This window comes from Podarcis filfolensis (assembly GCF_964270895.1).
Source record: "Podarcis filfolensis genome assembly, chromosome: 2".
NCBI lineage: Eukaryota > Metazoa > Chordata > Lepidosauria > Squamata > Lacertidae > Podarcis > Podarcis filfolensis.
In genome coordinates, this window is record NC_139605.1 from 90,784,060 (window position 1) to 90,796,755 (window position 12,696).

Consider the following 12,696-nt stretch of genomic DNA (forward strand, 5'->3'; position numbering starts at 1 on the left):
AGTCGGACACGACTAAACGACTAAACAACAACATGTTTAAATCAACAACCTCCCCACAAAAGAAACCTTTGGTAGTATAATAGTCCAGCAGCGTTTCTCTTGACATCTGAAGGAACAGACAGCTGCTGGTATCCTGCAAAACAGATTGTTGGGTTTTGGCATGTGGTGGAGCTAACCTTCCCTTCCCTCTTCTGTGTCCCCTTAAATCAGCTTCATGGCGAGAGAAGAGGGAGGGGAAGTTATGTTGTGCAGCCAAAAGAGCTTGCACTAGTGGAACTGTTTAGTTGGATGGCACCCAATATATGCAGATGTTATTTCTGGAAATCTTCATTCTAGTTCCTTAAACTCAGTCGGAGAAGACCATTGTGAGTGCAACGGTTGGGAAATGTTCATTGAGTTATTTTGTGCATTTTTCTTACTCTCGTTTGAGGCACAACCTAGTTTGTGTCAATCTGTACAATAAGCATTGAAGGAATTTTATGTGGAGCTGAGGAAATGGCGCAATACCGTCTCCACTGCAGTAGATGGCATTGGCTTCCTTCGCTAACAATATGCAGTCACTTAGAATCAAGATTTGTTTCATATTAAGGGAAACCTGTAGCATTTTTTGGAGCTGCCTTTTCATAATTGACTTAATTTTTCTTTACTAGCTCTTGTATCCTGTTACAGGATTTTGTTCCAAATATATTAACCATTTTAACAAATTTTTAAAACACAATAAGGTAGTGTCTGATCAGATTTCCTTTATTTTACAAGGCCCCATATGGAGCACGTATCTCCTAATTCTGAAGGTAACAGCTATGGAACCCTGTGTAACGAGGCACTGCAGTTTGCCTTTCCCTTTATGGAACATACATAAAACCCCTAAACTAGTTTTCAAGATATGAGGCAAACTTCAACAAAGTTTCCTGCTTCACCTTTTCCTAGAATTAGATGTAAACTTATTTATTTTTATTTAAGGTATTACATTGCTCCCTGTTACAACCATGACTCAAACATCACAAAAGACTGAGTGAACTAGTAAATAGGTCCCTTCCCAAAACTCACCCCTACTGTGAAGCCTTTGGTTTAATCCTCACCTCCTGCAGTAATTTAGGATGTATAATAACATTTGTTCACATCCATCCTCTGCTGGCTTTACCTGCCCCATGCACCTTCCCCACTGTTAAAATTTAGATAATTCTTTCTTTCTTTCTTTCTTTCTTTCTTTCTTTCTTTCTTTCTTTCTCTCTCTCTCTCTCTCTCTCTCTCTCTCTCTCTCTCTCTTCTCTCTCTCTCTCTCTCTGTGTGTGTGTTAAAGTGCCATGTATGCTGAAGGTAAGCAATCATAAAGGGAATTACTGTCACCCTAATTTTTCCCCCCTTCTTCCAGTATCTCCGTACTTGAAGTCTCTTTCCATGGTAGCTGCTAACAAACTGCTGCACTTGTTGGAAGCTTTTTCAACCACCTGGTTCCTCTTCTCCAGTGTCCAGAACCACCACCTTGTCTTCTTTTTGCTGGAAGTTTTCAATAATATCATTCAATATCAGTTTGATGGTGAGTAGCTGCTAAACAATAAGCCGGCCCAATACCCCTTTCTGATGACATGCCAAGAATGAAGAAAATGTATTACTCTAAGCACAGTCATAATAAAAAGTGTTGTCGGTCCCCCCTCCCCCCCATGGCAACTAGACATTCTGTTTTGGCACCCACAACCCAGGTCCCAGAAGTCATTTGGCTTCCATCTTTTCTATCCCAGTTTCTAACACTGCTTTTGATCCATGTCACTATAGTTTCCATTTTATGCACTGGGCACTAAGGCTGAGAGCAGCAACTAGGCCAAAGTCTCAGTAACTTGGTAGCCAAGCAAGAAAGCAAATTCAAGTCCAGATCCTGCATTCTGCTCACTAGGCTCCCACTTCCTTCTCCTCTGTTATTGATCTTAAGTAATTTCTTAGCATTGCCAATTGGGTACCCTGTAAACAACTCAAGAACTGTGCTTTTGCTTTGTGGACTAATTTATTTTCCTAGCGGTAAGATAGGAGAAGGTAAGGAAAGGTGTTCTTGATACAGGACTGTAAGTAGCATACAGCCTCCCAGGCTTATTTGTAGGTCTTTTTCACTGCAAATAAAATTACTTAATCATGTTTTTTCTCCCTTCTGCTGCTGTGATTTCCTAGGCAATTCCAACTTGGTCTATGCCATTATCCGCAAGCGAAATGTGTTCCATCAGTTGGCCAATCTGCCTACTGACTTGCAGTCCATCCAGAGAGCTTTGCAGCGCAAAAAGAAAGCTCCCGAACCTATATCTCGCACCAACTCTCAGGACGGAATGTCCATGGAAGGATCTCGACCGGCTGCACCTGCTGAGCCCGGGACGCTAAAGGCCAGCTTGGTAGCAACTCCAGGTCAGTCTAACCTTTATTGTTGTATAGTTGCTTAAATAAAATGTGAGTTCAGTTCAAGATGATGAATTGGATCAATCTTCGACATCTTTCCTGATGATGAAGATTATTTAGGGAAAGAACTTAAGCTCCGTGTTATGAAATGGCTTTGTCAGCCAGGATATTGTCATAGAACCATTGCCAGGATATTGTCAGCCAGGATATTGCCATAGAACCCTCATTTGAACCGGGCTGTTTTGTAGCTACCCACAAACGATCAGATGTTCACTTCTTGGTTTCCTAGTCCCTAAGCTTAATTCAGTTACCGGGGTACTTCCCTACCCCGCCCCCATCATAGTTCTCCTTTTTCTAGAAAGAGGTGCTTTCTGCTTTGAAAAATTGGTGGGAAATTATCTAGCAAGATTTATATAACATTAAAATTACCGATAAAATCAGATGTTAGCCTTAAAATTTTCAAAACAAAACCGACAGTTAAAAAAATATACATTATAAAATACAATTGCGTGTTAAAACAGATGTCAGATTTACATGTCTTGATAATGTCGGTTTAAACATAAGCAAGAAGAATGTACTTAACAGAGAGGCAAGTACTGGGAGTTGCATCATTTGGTCAAAGTTATATTGTTGACCTCCTCCGAGCCTTGCTTGGTTTCCTCTTAATGCTGTCTTCCAAATTCAGGTATTGACAAGCTCACTGAGAAAGCCCAGGTGTCTGAAGATGGGACGATGCGCTCCCTGGAGCCAGAGTCTGCGCAGTCTGCAGCACAAGGCAACCCCCCTGGCGTTATCAGTGATACAGAATCTTGGAGTGGGGTACGGCTACATGTTGCTCTTGTGCTTGGACACATTCTGATTATTATTGTCTAAACTTGCATAGCTAGTAGTTGTAATACAGGTACTGAATAACAATATCTAGGGTAGGAGTTCTCAAACTACACTGGTACCTCTGGTTAAGAACTTAATTCGTTCTGGAGGTCCGTTCTTAACCTGAAACTGTTCTTAACCTGAGGTACCACTTTAGCTAACGGGGCCTCCTGCTGCTGCCGCGCCGCCGGAGCACGATTTCTGTTCCCATCCTGAAGCAAAGTTCTTAACCTGAGGTACTATTTCTGGGTTAGCGGGGTCTGTAACCTGAAGTGTTTGTAACCTGAGGTACCACTGTATGGTCCTACAACCATGAGCTTCATTCAGATGGTATGTCTGTTTGTGGTTGAAGGGACGAGACTTCCATCTTCTTAAACATTCTTAATGATATTTAATGGTATTGTTGTTGCACCTATTATTTCTTATATTGTATTTTATTGTACAAAAACAACAACGGTGGACTCTCCTTTGTGGAGTTTTTAAAGGAGAGGTTGGATGGCCATTGGTCATGGATGATCTAGTTGAGATGCCTGCATTGCAGGGGATTTTACAAGATGACCCTTGAGGGTAGCTTCCAACTCTACCATTCTATGATTGCATTATAATTTGAATTGCATAGAATTAAAATTTTAATATGGCATAGAAGAAATAAAAGAAGCAATGAAAACACCATTGAGGAAACCATACAGTATCTAGCATAGCACATTACAATTTCTACAGCAAGAAAAATCATTAAGTGGTCCATTAAGTCTCTCAGCCATTTTCAAGTGGTCTGGGGGTGGGGGGAGTTTGGGATCCACTGATCTAGTGCTATCCTTGATGCAGTTCAAGGACCCTGTTGCCCTTGGCATTAAATCCACTAAAGCACATTTGGTAAAGTGCTTGTGTGTGTGTGTGTGTGTGTGTGTGTGTGTGTGTGTAGAAAATGAGGTGATCCAAAATGGGTTTCTTACATATTGCAGTTAGGAGTCTGCCTTTTTCTCATCTACAGAGAAGTTGGTGGCGTTTCAGATCCATACTTTAAACCCGAGTAATTCTTTTATCAGCAGGACAAATCTAGCAAGTATCTCCGTTTAACACACTGCTGTGTAGATCGAATAGAATTATGCTGCTCTTAAAACATCAGTTTTGTGGACATTTGCTGATGACAGGGTTACGGTTCTCATGCTCTGGGGATGGGGGAGGGCATAAACAGGGGCCCCAAACAGGTATTTTCATGGATTGATTTGTGGAAACTTTATTGGGGGTGTCCGGGAGTCTACATACCATAAAGTTAATGTGCCTGTAAATAACGCTGGATTGTGTTATCACTTTATGGCGACAATAAATAAATCCTGGAGGCAAAAAAGATAGAGAGCCAGATCATCTTGTACCTTGTTTGCTTCCAGATAAAAAACAACTCAGTACATAACACAGCATTACACTTCTGTTGGTTTAGAGCTCAGTATAGTGTTTCCAGAGATGAATGGTATCAGTGAGGAGTTTTTGCAACTGCCCACTTAGACGTACCTGGAAGTGGATGCTACACTGCAGCTTTGTCCTGCAGCTTTTATTGGGGCTTAAGTGTAGAGTGGTCTGATGTCCAGCACAAAGGCCCTACGACCACACAGGAAATGATATGAGCTGAAGGTCTCCTGTTAACAAATTTGGTTCAGTATAGTCAGTGACTATCCATGATGCACACAGCTGCTAGATTTCTTGACCTTAGAGGTGAAGAATACAAGCCCTTGGTCAAGAGAGGTGAGAGCTGAATGCATCCACAGTCCCACTGCCCACACCATCTAAGGCAGAAAGTGGGGGTGCTGTGCCAGCTCACAGATTGGCACTGAGAAGAGGTCTAGATTGGGCCTGTTTCTATAACAGTAGCAGGGCTGGTTCAGGATCTGCTGGATCCTGTGCCAGCTCAGCTCTCTCCCCCTCCCCACCCACCCCATGCCCTGTTTCTAGAATTTCTGCTGGCTTCTGCTTGTAGCAATACCACCAGGAATAGATTCTGCACTCAGTTTGAGGGAGTACACTGGGGCACGTCTTGCTGGTTGAGCTCCTCCTCTGGCGGAGGCCAGCAGATTTCTACCTCTTCCAAACCCTCTTCAGCACAGCAAATCAGGGGCATAGATTGCTATGCCCATCTGGAATGGCTAACCTCCAAATGCGAAAAACTGCAGTAAAAAAACCCCCAAAATTAATGAAAAGGAATATGTTGGGGAAATTTGCATTTGCTCCCCTCCCCCCTAGTCTTTCTCATGTACTGTACTTACTTTTCATGCTTTATTCTCCCACTTGACCGGCATCTAAGTAATATTTGCATTAGTCAGGCAGCAGTGTGGTTTAGATGAGTTGGTGAGCGATACGGTTGTGTCCATTTTTCTTAGGAATCATTGCAGCCCCGGCGAGAGCGACGGCGTCAGTCCAGTGCATCCTCAGTTGGGCAGTGGAATCCAACTCCTGAATGGGTGAGAGGAGCCTGTGCTCCATGATTCCTTTTTCTCGCACTCCCTATTGATTCAGCAGGAGCTGAACTGGGGCTGCTCTTAGTCAGTTAAAGTAAACAGGCGGTGATTAAGTAAAATGCTATGTGCATTAGAGCAGATGCCCACCCTGAGCCCTTTTTACAGCAAGTGTGATGCATTGGGGGGGGGGGGGGAGGATGTGTGCTTGTTCCAAAGTGATGAAGCAGCATTCTCCTGCCACCTGGACCTGAGCAGAGAGGCACTGCAAAGAACAGCAAGCAGGTGCTACACTTTTCATCCCTCATTAGGGGTCACTATAGTTTCTGGTCCAGCTCCATTGCTCCCATCATTGCCTAATGAAGCAGGGATTATAATGAACTACATGCGATAAAAAGCTTTTAATATCAAAATTATTAATAGTTAAGCAGTCTTTCTTAGCTTTTAAGTCTACGTGATTCTTTCTGTCTGTGGAAGGGTGGGTTGCTGTGTGTTCATACTAAATGACAAGAGGATTTATCGCTGGGGTGGCCTGTGGCTTCCTCTGTCTCTGTAGGGACAGAGTACAGTGGTACCTTGGTTCTTGAACTCAATCCGTTCTGGAAGTCCATTCGACTTCCATAATGTTCAAAAACCAAGGCACGGCTTCGGAAACAATGCCGACAGCAGAAACGGATGTTCAGCTTCCGAAAAATGTTCGCAAACCGGAACACTTACTTCTGGGTTTGAGGCATTCAGGAGCCAATTTGTTCGTCAGCTAAGCTGTTCGGGAACCAAGGTACCACTGTACTCTTTTTGCAGAAACCTACAGTGTTCAGAGCTTGTGTGGTTGTGTTTGAAGACTTAATTCTCTTATAGAAAATAATTAATAAAGCATTCACAGAACCCCTGCCTATGTTCTTGTGGCATGGGCGGGGGGGGGGGGGACTTGGAAGTTCCTTTTGTAGGTGCATACTCTAATGTTCCTAGTGTTCCTGTTAAGGACAGCCTAGTTTGATATACTTGACATATTCTACATGAATATGTTCATCTGTACGCTCTCTGAGTTTTATCTTCTACTCCTTTTCTTTGTAGGTAGTATCTTGGAAGTCAAAGCTGCCCCTACAGACAATCATGAGGCTTTTACAGGTCTTGGTCCCCCAGGTAGAGAAGATTTGCATTGACAAGTAAGTGTCTGTGGTCCTTTGAATATTTGGGGGCGGGGCCAGAGGGGAGTTGTAAAGTGATATGAATTATAAAGAAGTCACTACTGTGATGATCAGGACATGCCCTCTGCTCACTTTTCTATAGGAGTTTGGGTAATATCAAATTTGGCAATAATTACCCAAAGTACATCCTGTCCCAATCATCAGAAAGAAGTCTATCTTTATTGACTCAATGTATGGGGCTCTGCACTTGTGCAAAGCCCAGCTTTGAGGCTATTCAAAGATCTGTTACGAGCTTGCACATGCAAACCTTCCCCTCAAGAGTTTGTTGTTGTCGTTTACCTAATGCATGGCGGGAACATCTTCTTGCTAAATTCTTTTAACTGTGGTAATACAATAAATTTCATTTGTTCATCACCTTATGCAGGTCTTAACGCGAATTGCAGTGAGAGATACAGTTCTAATACAAACTTTCCATTAAAAAAATAGTCACACAACAACAAACACTAAAACTAATCATACACTATGGTTCCGATAATAATAAGAAATCCTATACCCACAATAACATCAGCATGGTCACCATTAAAATTAGCCAGCAGCAACTCAAGGGTGTTCTCTGAAGATCTCTGGAACACCCTCCCACCAGATGTCAAGGAGAACAACAACTACCAGACTTTTAGAAGACATCTGAAGGCAGCCCTGTTTAGGGAAGCTTTTAATGTTTGATGTATTACTGTATTTTAATATTTGGTTGGAAGCCGCCCAGAGTGGCTGGGGTATAAATAAATTATTATTATTATTATTATTATTATTATTATTATTATTATTATTATTACTATTATACCAATCAGAAAAAAGATACCTGTAAATGTGTGGGTAAAACTCTTCGGTGTTCTTTGTCCTAACTGAAGATATTTATTAGCAAAGTTGACATTCTTCACTGGACCAAAACTGCATGTCACGTTGGAACTCTTTGTTTTACACTCCCAATTTGTAAAACGGGGTCCAGTTTTAGACTGGAACTGCAAGGGGGGTGGGTGGAGTGGGGTGGGTGGGAGACTAAGATTTTCCCCATGTGCTGTGGCCACCATTCAGATCACCCTCATACGTGAGTGGCTGTTGGCTGTAGAGGGGGAACTTGTTCACTTAATTTTTTTTAGCCCACAAGTAGAACCAGTGGCGTAGCGTGGGGGGTGCAGGGGGGGCCGGCCGCACCGGGCGCAACATCTGGGGTTAGGGCAAATCCATGGGTTAGGGGGCGCAAATCCATGGGTTAGGGGGCGCAAATCCACGGGTTAGGGGGCGCAAATTACTTGCCTTGCCCCGGGTGCTGACAACCCACGCTACGCCACTGAGTAGAACTTCCTGTTGGCAACATCTGTTCCAGAGGAGCAGTCTAGATCACAGCTGTAGGAAGGACTGTACCTTCATCCCCTGTGCCTGATCTCAACTGGAAATGTGTGGCTGCTTTTACAAAAAAGTACATTGCCTTGGACCTCCGGACGCAGAGCTCCAGAGCTGTATGTAATTTAGCCCCTTAGTGTATAGTAAAATCAAGCTTGGACCAATACACTAGTGTCATTTTGAAGGAAATAACTGGACACTTCAATATGTTCTGCAGGGAATTCCTGGCAGTTTTAGAGAATTTCTAATGCCCTTTCATCTTGCCCTTGTCCATGGAACTTGAGTGCACACCAATAAAAGGAAACTCTGTGGGTCACGTTTATTCTTCTGCAGCATCCATTTAAGGGTTCTCTCTTTTTTCCAGGGGCCTCACAGATGAGTCTGAGATTCTGAAGTTCTTGCAGCATGGCACATTGGTGGGGCTGCTTCCTGTTCCTCATCCCATCCTGATCCGCAAATACCAGGCTAACTGTGGCACTGCTATGTGGTTCCGCACTTACATGTGGGGAGTTATTTATTTGAGGTAAGTCGGCCCAAAACAACCCAAATTCATTTTTCTTCACTGATAGCATGTTGCTGACGAGTGGCCTGCCTTGTTTTCAGTTAAGTGGTTGGTACTAAAGGCTGCCTTCATAAGCATGAGCTGGAGTTATGCTGTGAATGTTAAATTTTGCACAAAGTAATGGATGCCAAGCCCCTGTCATGAGCCATGTTGTTAGGTTCTGTACAGAGAATGACATTTCATCTTCAGTAAGATCACTTTGAAGTGTAATCAGGGTTTTATCGGCATCTGAGAGTAACGTACATTTAGTATTGAACTGGGCTTAGAATTTGAAAACAAAACGGCAATTCAAAATGATGTTTAGATATTGGAAATAAAAAGGGAGAACAATTATTCATCAGATGCACTAAATATAGTATGGGGAGTATGGGGTTAAGATACAGGAAAGTAAATTTAAGAGAAAATCCATAATGGGTCATGTTACCCATTATCTTCACAATAAGCGTCTGCTCAGCCCTAGGCATCTATTCAACTTTCGGTTCTGAACCTTTAAGAAATGCTGCCATTTCATTTTTTGGATCTTTTACCCTCGGGCATGGGTGCTGGACCTCTGTGTATATTTCCCCTTCTCAGCTAAAGACGGATAATTTCAGGATTTAAACAGTATATTAAAACACAGGTTGCCCATCCTGGTGGTATGGAATAGTTTAATAATACTACCATGAATGAACTTGCAGTTGCTATAACAATATCAGTAAGGAAATGGTAGACAGTTTATTATAATGTAGAAGTTATTATCTCCACCCTGCCTGGGTGGAGATAATTGTTCCAGTGTGACTTTCTGCAGGCATGGACATGGTGACAAGTAAATCTTTTCACAGTTTCTTGTACTTGCGATCTCTGTTATATGGATTACAAGTGGATCTGAGAGGTTGAAGCAGCATAGGAAGGATATACTTTTAGCCAGCTGCAGCAATGAGTTTACACTGTACACACAAGTTATATATGTTTGGATGATCTGCATCACTTTGATTTGTTAACATTTTTCTTGAGTGTGGGTGTGGGATTTTTTTAAGGTGGGGGGGCCTTGGAGGAGAAAGAGTTACGAAGCCTCACCACTACTGATCTTCCACAGTTCTGTCTTGTGAAAGAAAATCTTTGGCATCTTCATTTTAGAAGGATCAGAAAGCAGGTGGATGTAGAATACTTTTATACGTCTGAGACTCTGGAGTGCTGCTTCCAGTCTGAGTAGAGCAGAAAGATAATGAAGAAATAGTTGGGGAAAGACATGTGACTGAGCATCACAAACAGTGTGGCCCTCAGCAACTTGTGTCTGTTGACCTCATGCGCTTGCAAATCTGTTGAAGTTTTGTGAACATTGTAACTATCCTAGATGGGAAAACGCCAGGATTTGTGTTTGCCTAATAAAACAAACTTCTGTTTCTCTTCAGGAATGTGGATCCCCCTATCTGGTATGACACGGATGTAAAGCTGTTTGAAATTCAGCGAGTCTAAGGAACGGGGAAGAGAGGGAGGAACTTGCCCCTGTTGAGAGGGGAACACTGGAAACAAGGATCTTGCTGTGCGCTTCTTCATCACAGCTCTTCCTTCATTTCACTGCCTGCTGAGTGATCCAAAGGACAATCACCTCCATTTACTGACCTGCCACTTTCAAGCTGAGGACCCCCCCTAAAAATCTTCCCTCACCCCCAGCTCCCAGGGAACTTTGATGGAAGAATGTGCAAGGAAAGCTTTGGGTGGTTGCACTGAAAACCAACCCATATATCACCATGCTGTTCTTCTGCTTCTGGGTGGGGTTCTGAACCTGACTAGCTAGAGAAGCGATCTTTTCATTCCCTGGTCAGATTCAGCCTTTCAATTTAAAATATGCTGAATGTAAAGAGTGATATAAAACTGGACCAATGAAGGAAGTGCTACCGCAGAAGGTAGCTCTGTGGTTTCCCCCCCCAAAGAATGTATCCTACCACCACTTTTATGTTGCCCACCTTGCTGGTGTTTTGCTTTATTGTAACTACCCAGGGTGGAGTAGTAGCTTTTACTAGGTGGCTGTGGGGTTCTATTTATTTAAGTCACTTCAGGTTAATCTTCTGGGTCTGGTTGTTTCTTTCCTGTCACTGAAAATGTGCTTAACTACTTTGTATTGGTGCTGTAATGTAGCATCCACATTCCTCTTCCCTCGTCCTTCGTCCCTTTTAATGGTGGATGTGTGTCTAAGATGCATCACACTGTGTTTGTTTCTGGGAAAGCTGTTCTGACGTGGGACATGTGGCGAGAGGGCGGGAAGGGGTGGACCCATGCTCTTTTTCAGGGATTTAGAGAATCGTTTTGTTGTGTTTAATGATAACTGTAGGCAGTAAGACTGCTAGAATGAAGTTTAATTATTTAAGAAGCTGCGCCGTGTGGCTTCTGTTCTGGGTTGCTTAAGATAGATTTATAGATTCAAAGTTAGCGGGGGGAAATGGGAATTTCTCCCTAGCAAAATTCATGAGGGACTGGCAAAGGCTGGTTGATAGACCACATGCCTTTGGAATGTGTCTCTGAGGAATCGACATGAATTTGAAAAGTGTTCTTACAGAGGAATGTGAGTTTTCTATTTTCAGAATTTGAGATTTATGCTTAGACCTGGGTTAGCTAACATGAGTTTAATTAGTTTTGTATCTTACGATGCAAGCCAACATCCTCTTGCAAATATGGTCATGGAATGACAGGTCCATTTCTGGCTGATCACCACTTGAGTCTAAGATTCTTCAGACTCCCCAGAAGGCTCTCAGAGGGTCCAGGGGCCACCACCAGTTTGGAATCACAGTTTTTGTTCACTATGGGTAGTTCTTGCTCACTTATAGGGAATGAGAGATGTGTTCTGCAGTCATCACCTCTCTGCCAGCTTTCACCTGACCCTTAACTGGAAGTTCTGCAATTAGGAGGCCATTTTGCTGGGTTGTTTGTTTTTTTTACTTACAGATTGCTTTTCTCAAACTTCCAGGTTGTTAAAGATTTGCAACTGATGTCATAGAAATGTATGGCTACATCTGCAGAATATAGTACCAATGTGGTTTGATTATTTTGCTCAAGAATTTAGGTTATCCTAAACAGGATAGGGTAGGCTAACTTGGACAGAATTGGCAAATTCTAGGTTTTATCTGGAGCTTATTCTAAATATTTAAAAGATGAAAATAGATGAAGAATTTAAAGGACAAATATCCTTTATCTCACTCCTTTCTCATTGGCAAAACTAATCTATTCATCTCACCTTCCACCTCCACTGGCAGACTGAAGTTCATACTTTCCCTGGAATGTCTTTGATTTTTCAAATGTGATTTGGTAGTGCTCTGGCAAGGGTCTGGCTGAGTGTATCACACTGTACCAGACACTGATCTGTCCCATTCCCTTTCACACAGAGACGCTTTTGTGAGTACCCCATCTTTTTATTTTGTGTCAATGTGTCCTTGTGAATTTATCTTGACTTTTGCATTCGTTGGTGTTGCAGGTCTGCTCTTTGTTCCATGAAAAATCAGAGTTGCACTGTAAACTATTTGCTTTACATATAGAGATAAAATTATCTTAAAACACCGCAATGGGCTTTCCTCTGTGTCTGTATCTCCAGAAGGTTTATGAGCTTGTTTGGTACTGTTTGATTTATGATGATCTGGCGTCCTTTGCAACATGTAACTTTCCATTAAAGGCATGGCTGCACAGGAGTTCCCGATTCAACACAACTGCTAAACTGGAAGCAGCACCTGGAGAGAGATGTCACAGATAAGTTCAGAGCATTTGCACAGTTCCTTGCATCGATTAACAGAAAGCCATACGGTGAATGTAGGCTCCAACTGGGTGCCATATTTATTCAAGGATTTTTAAACTGCTTCCCAACAAATGTTTCTGAAGCAGCGTTCAACAGAAATATATTTTAAAAATTCATAAGCAACGA

General features: G+C 42.5%; 1 protein-coding gene across 1 annotated transcript in view; it reads left to right on the plus strand.

The window, feature by feature from the left end:
• Positions 1-12,343, plus strand: part of HID1 (HID1 domain containing) — a 46,114-nt gene extending 33,771 nt beyond the window's left edge. The window contains exons 13-19 of the mRNA XM_083598135.1: positions 1,373-1,537; positions 2,161-2,388; positions 3,065-3,198; positions 5,622-5,702; positions 6,771-6,862; positions 8,610-8,768; positions 10,199-12,343. Coding sequence (XP_083454261.1) covers positions 1,373-1,537; positions 2,161-2,388; positions 3,065-3,198; positions 5,622-5,702; positions 6,771-6,862; positions 8,610-8,768; positions 10,199-10,262 — 923 coding nt within the window. The 3' untranslated portion in view covers positions 10,263-12,343. The remainder of the gene's footprint in view (positions 1-1,372; positions 1,538-2,160; positions 2,389-3,064; positions 3,199-5,621; positions 5,703-6,770; positions 6,863-8,609; positions 8,769-10,198) is intronic.
• The last annotated feature ends 353 nt before the right edge of the window (positions 12,344-12,696 follow it).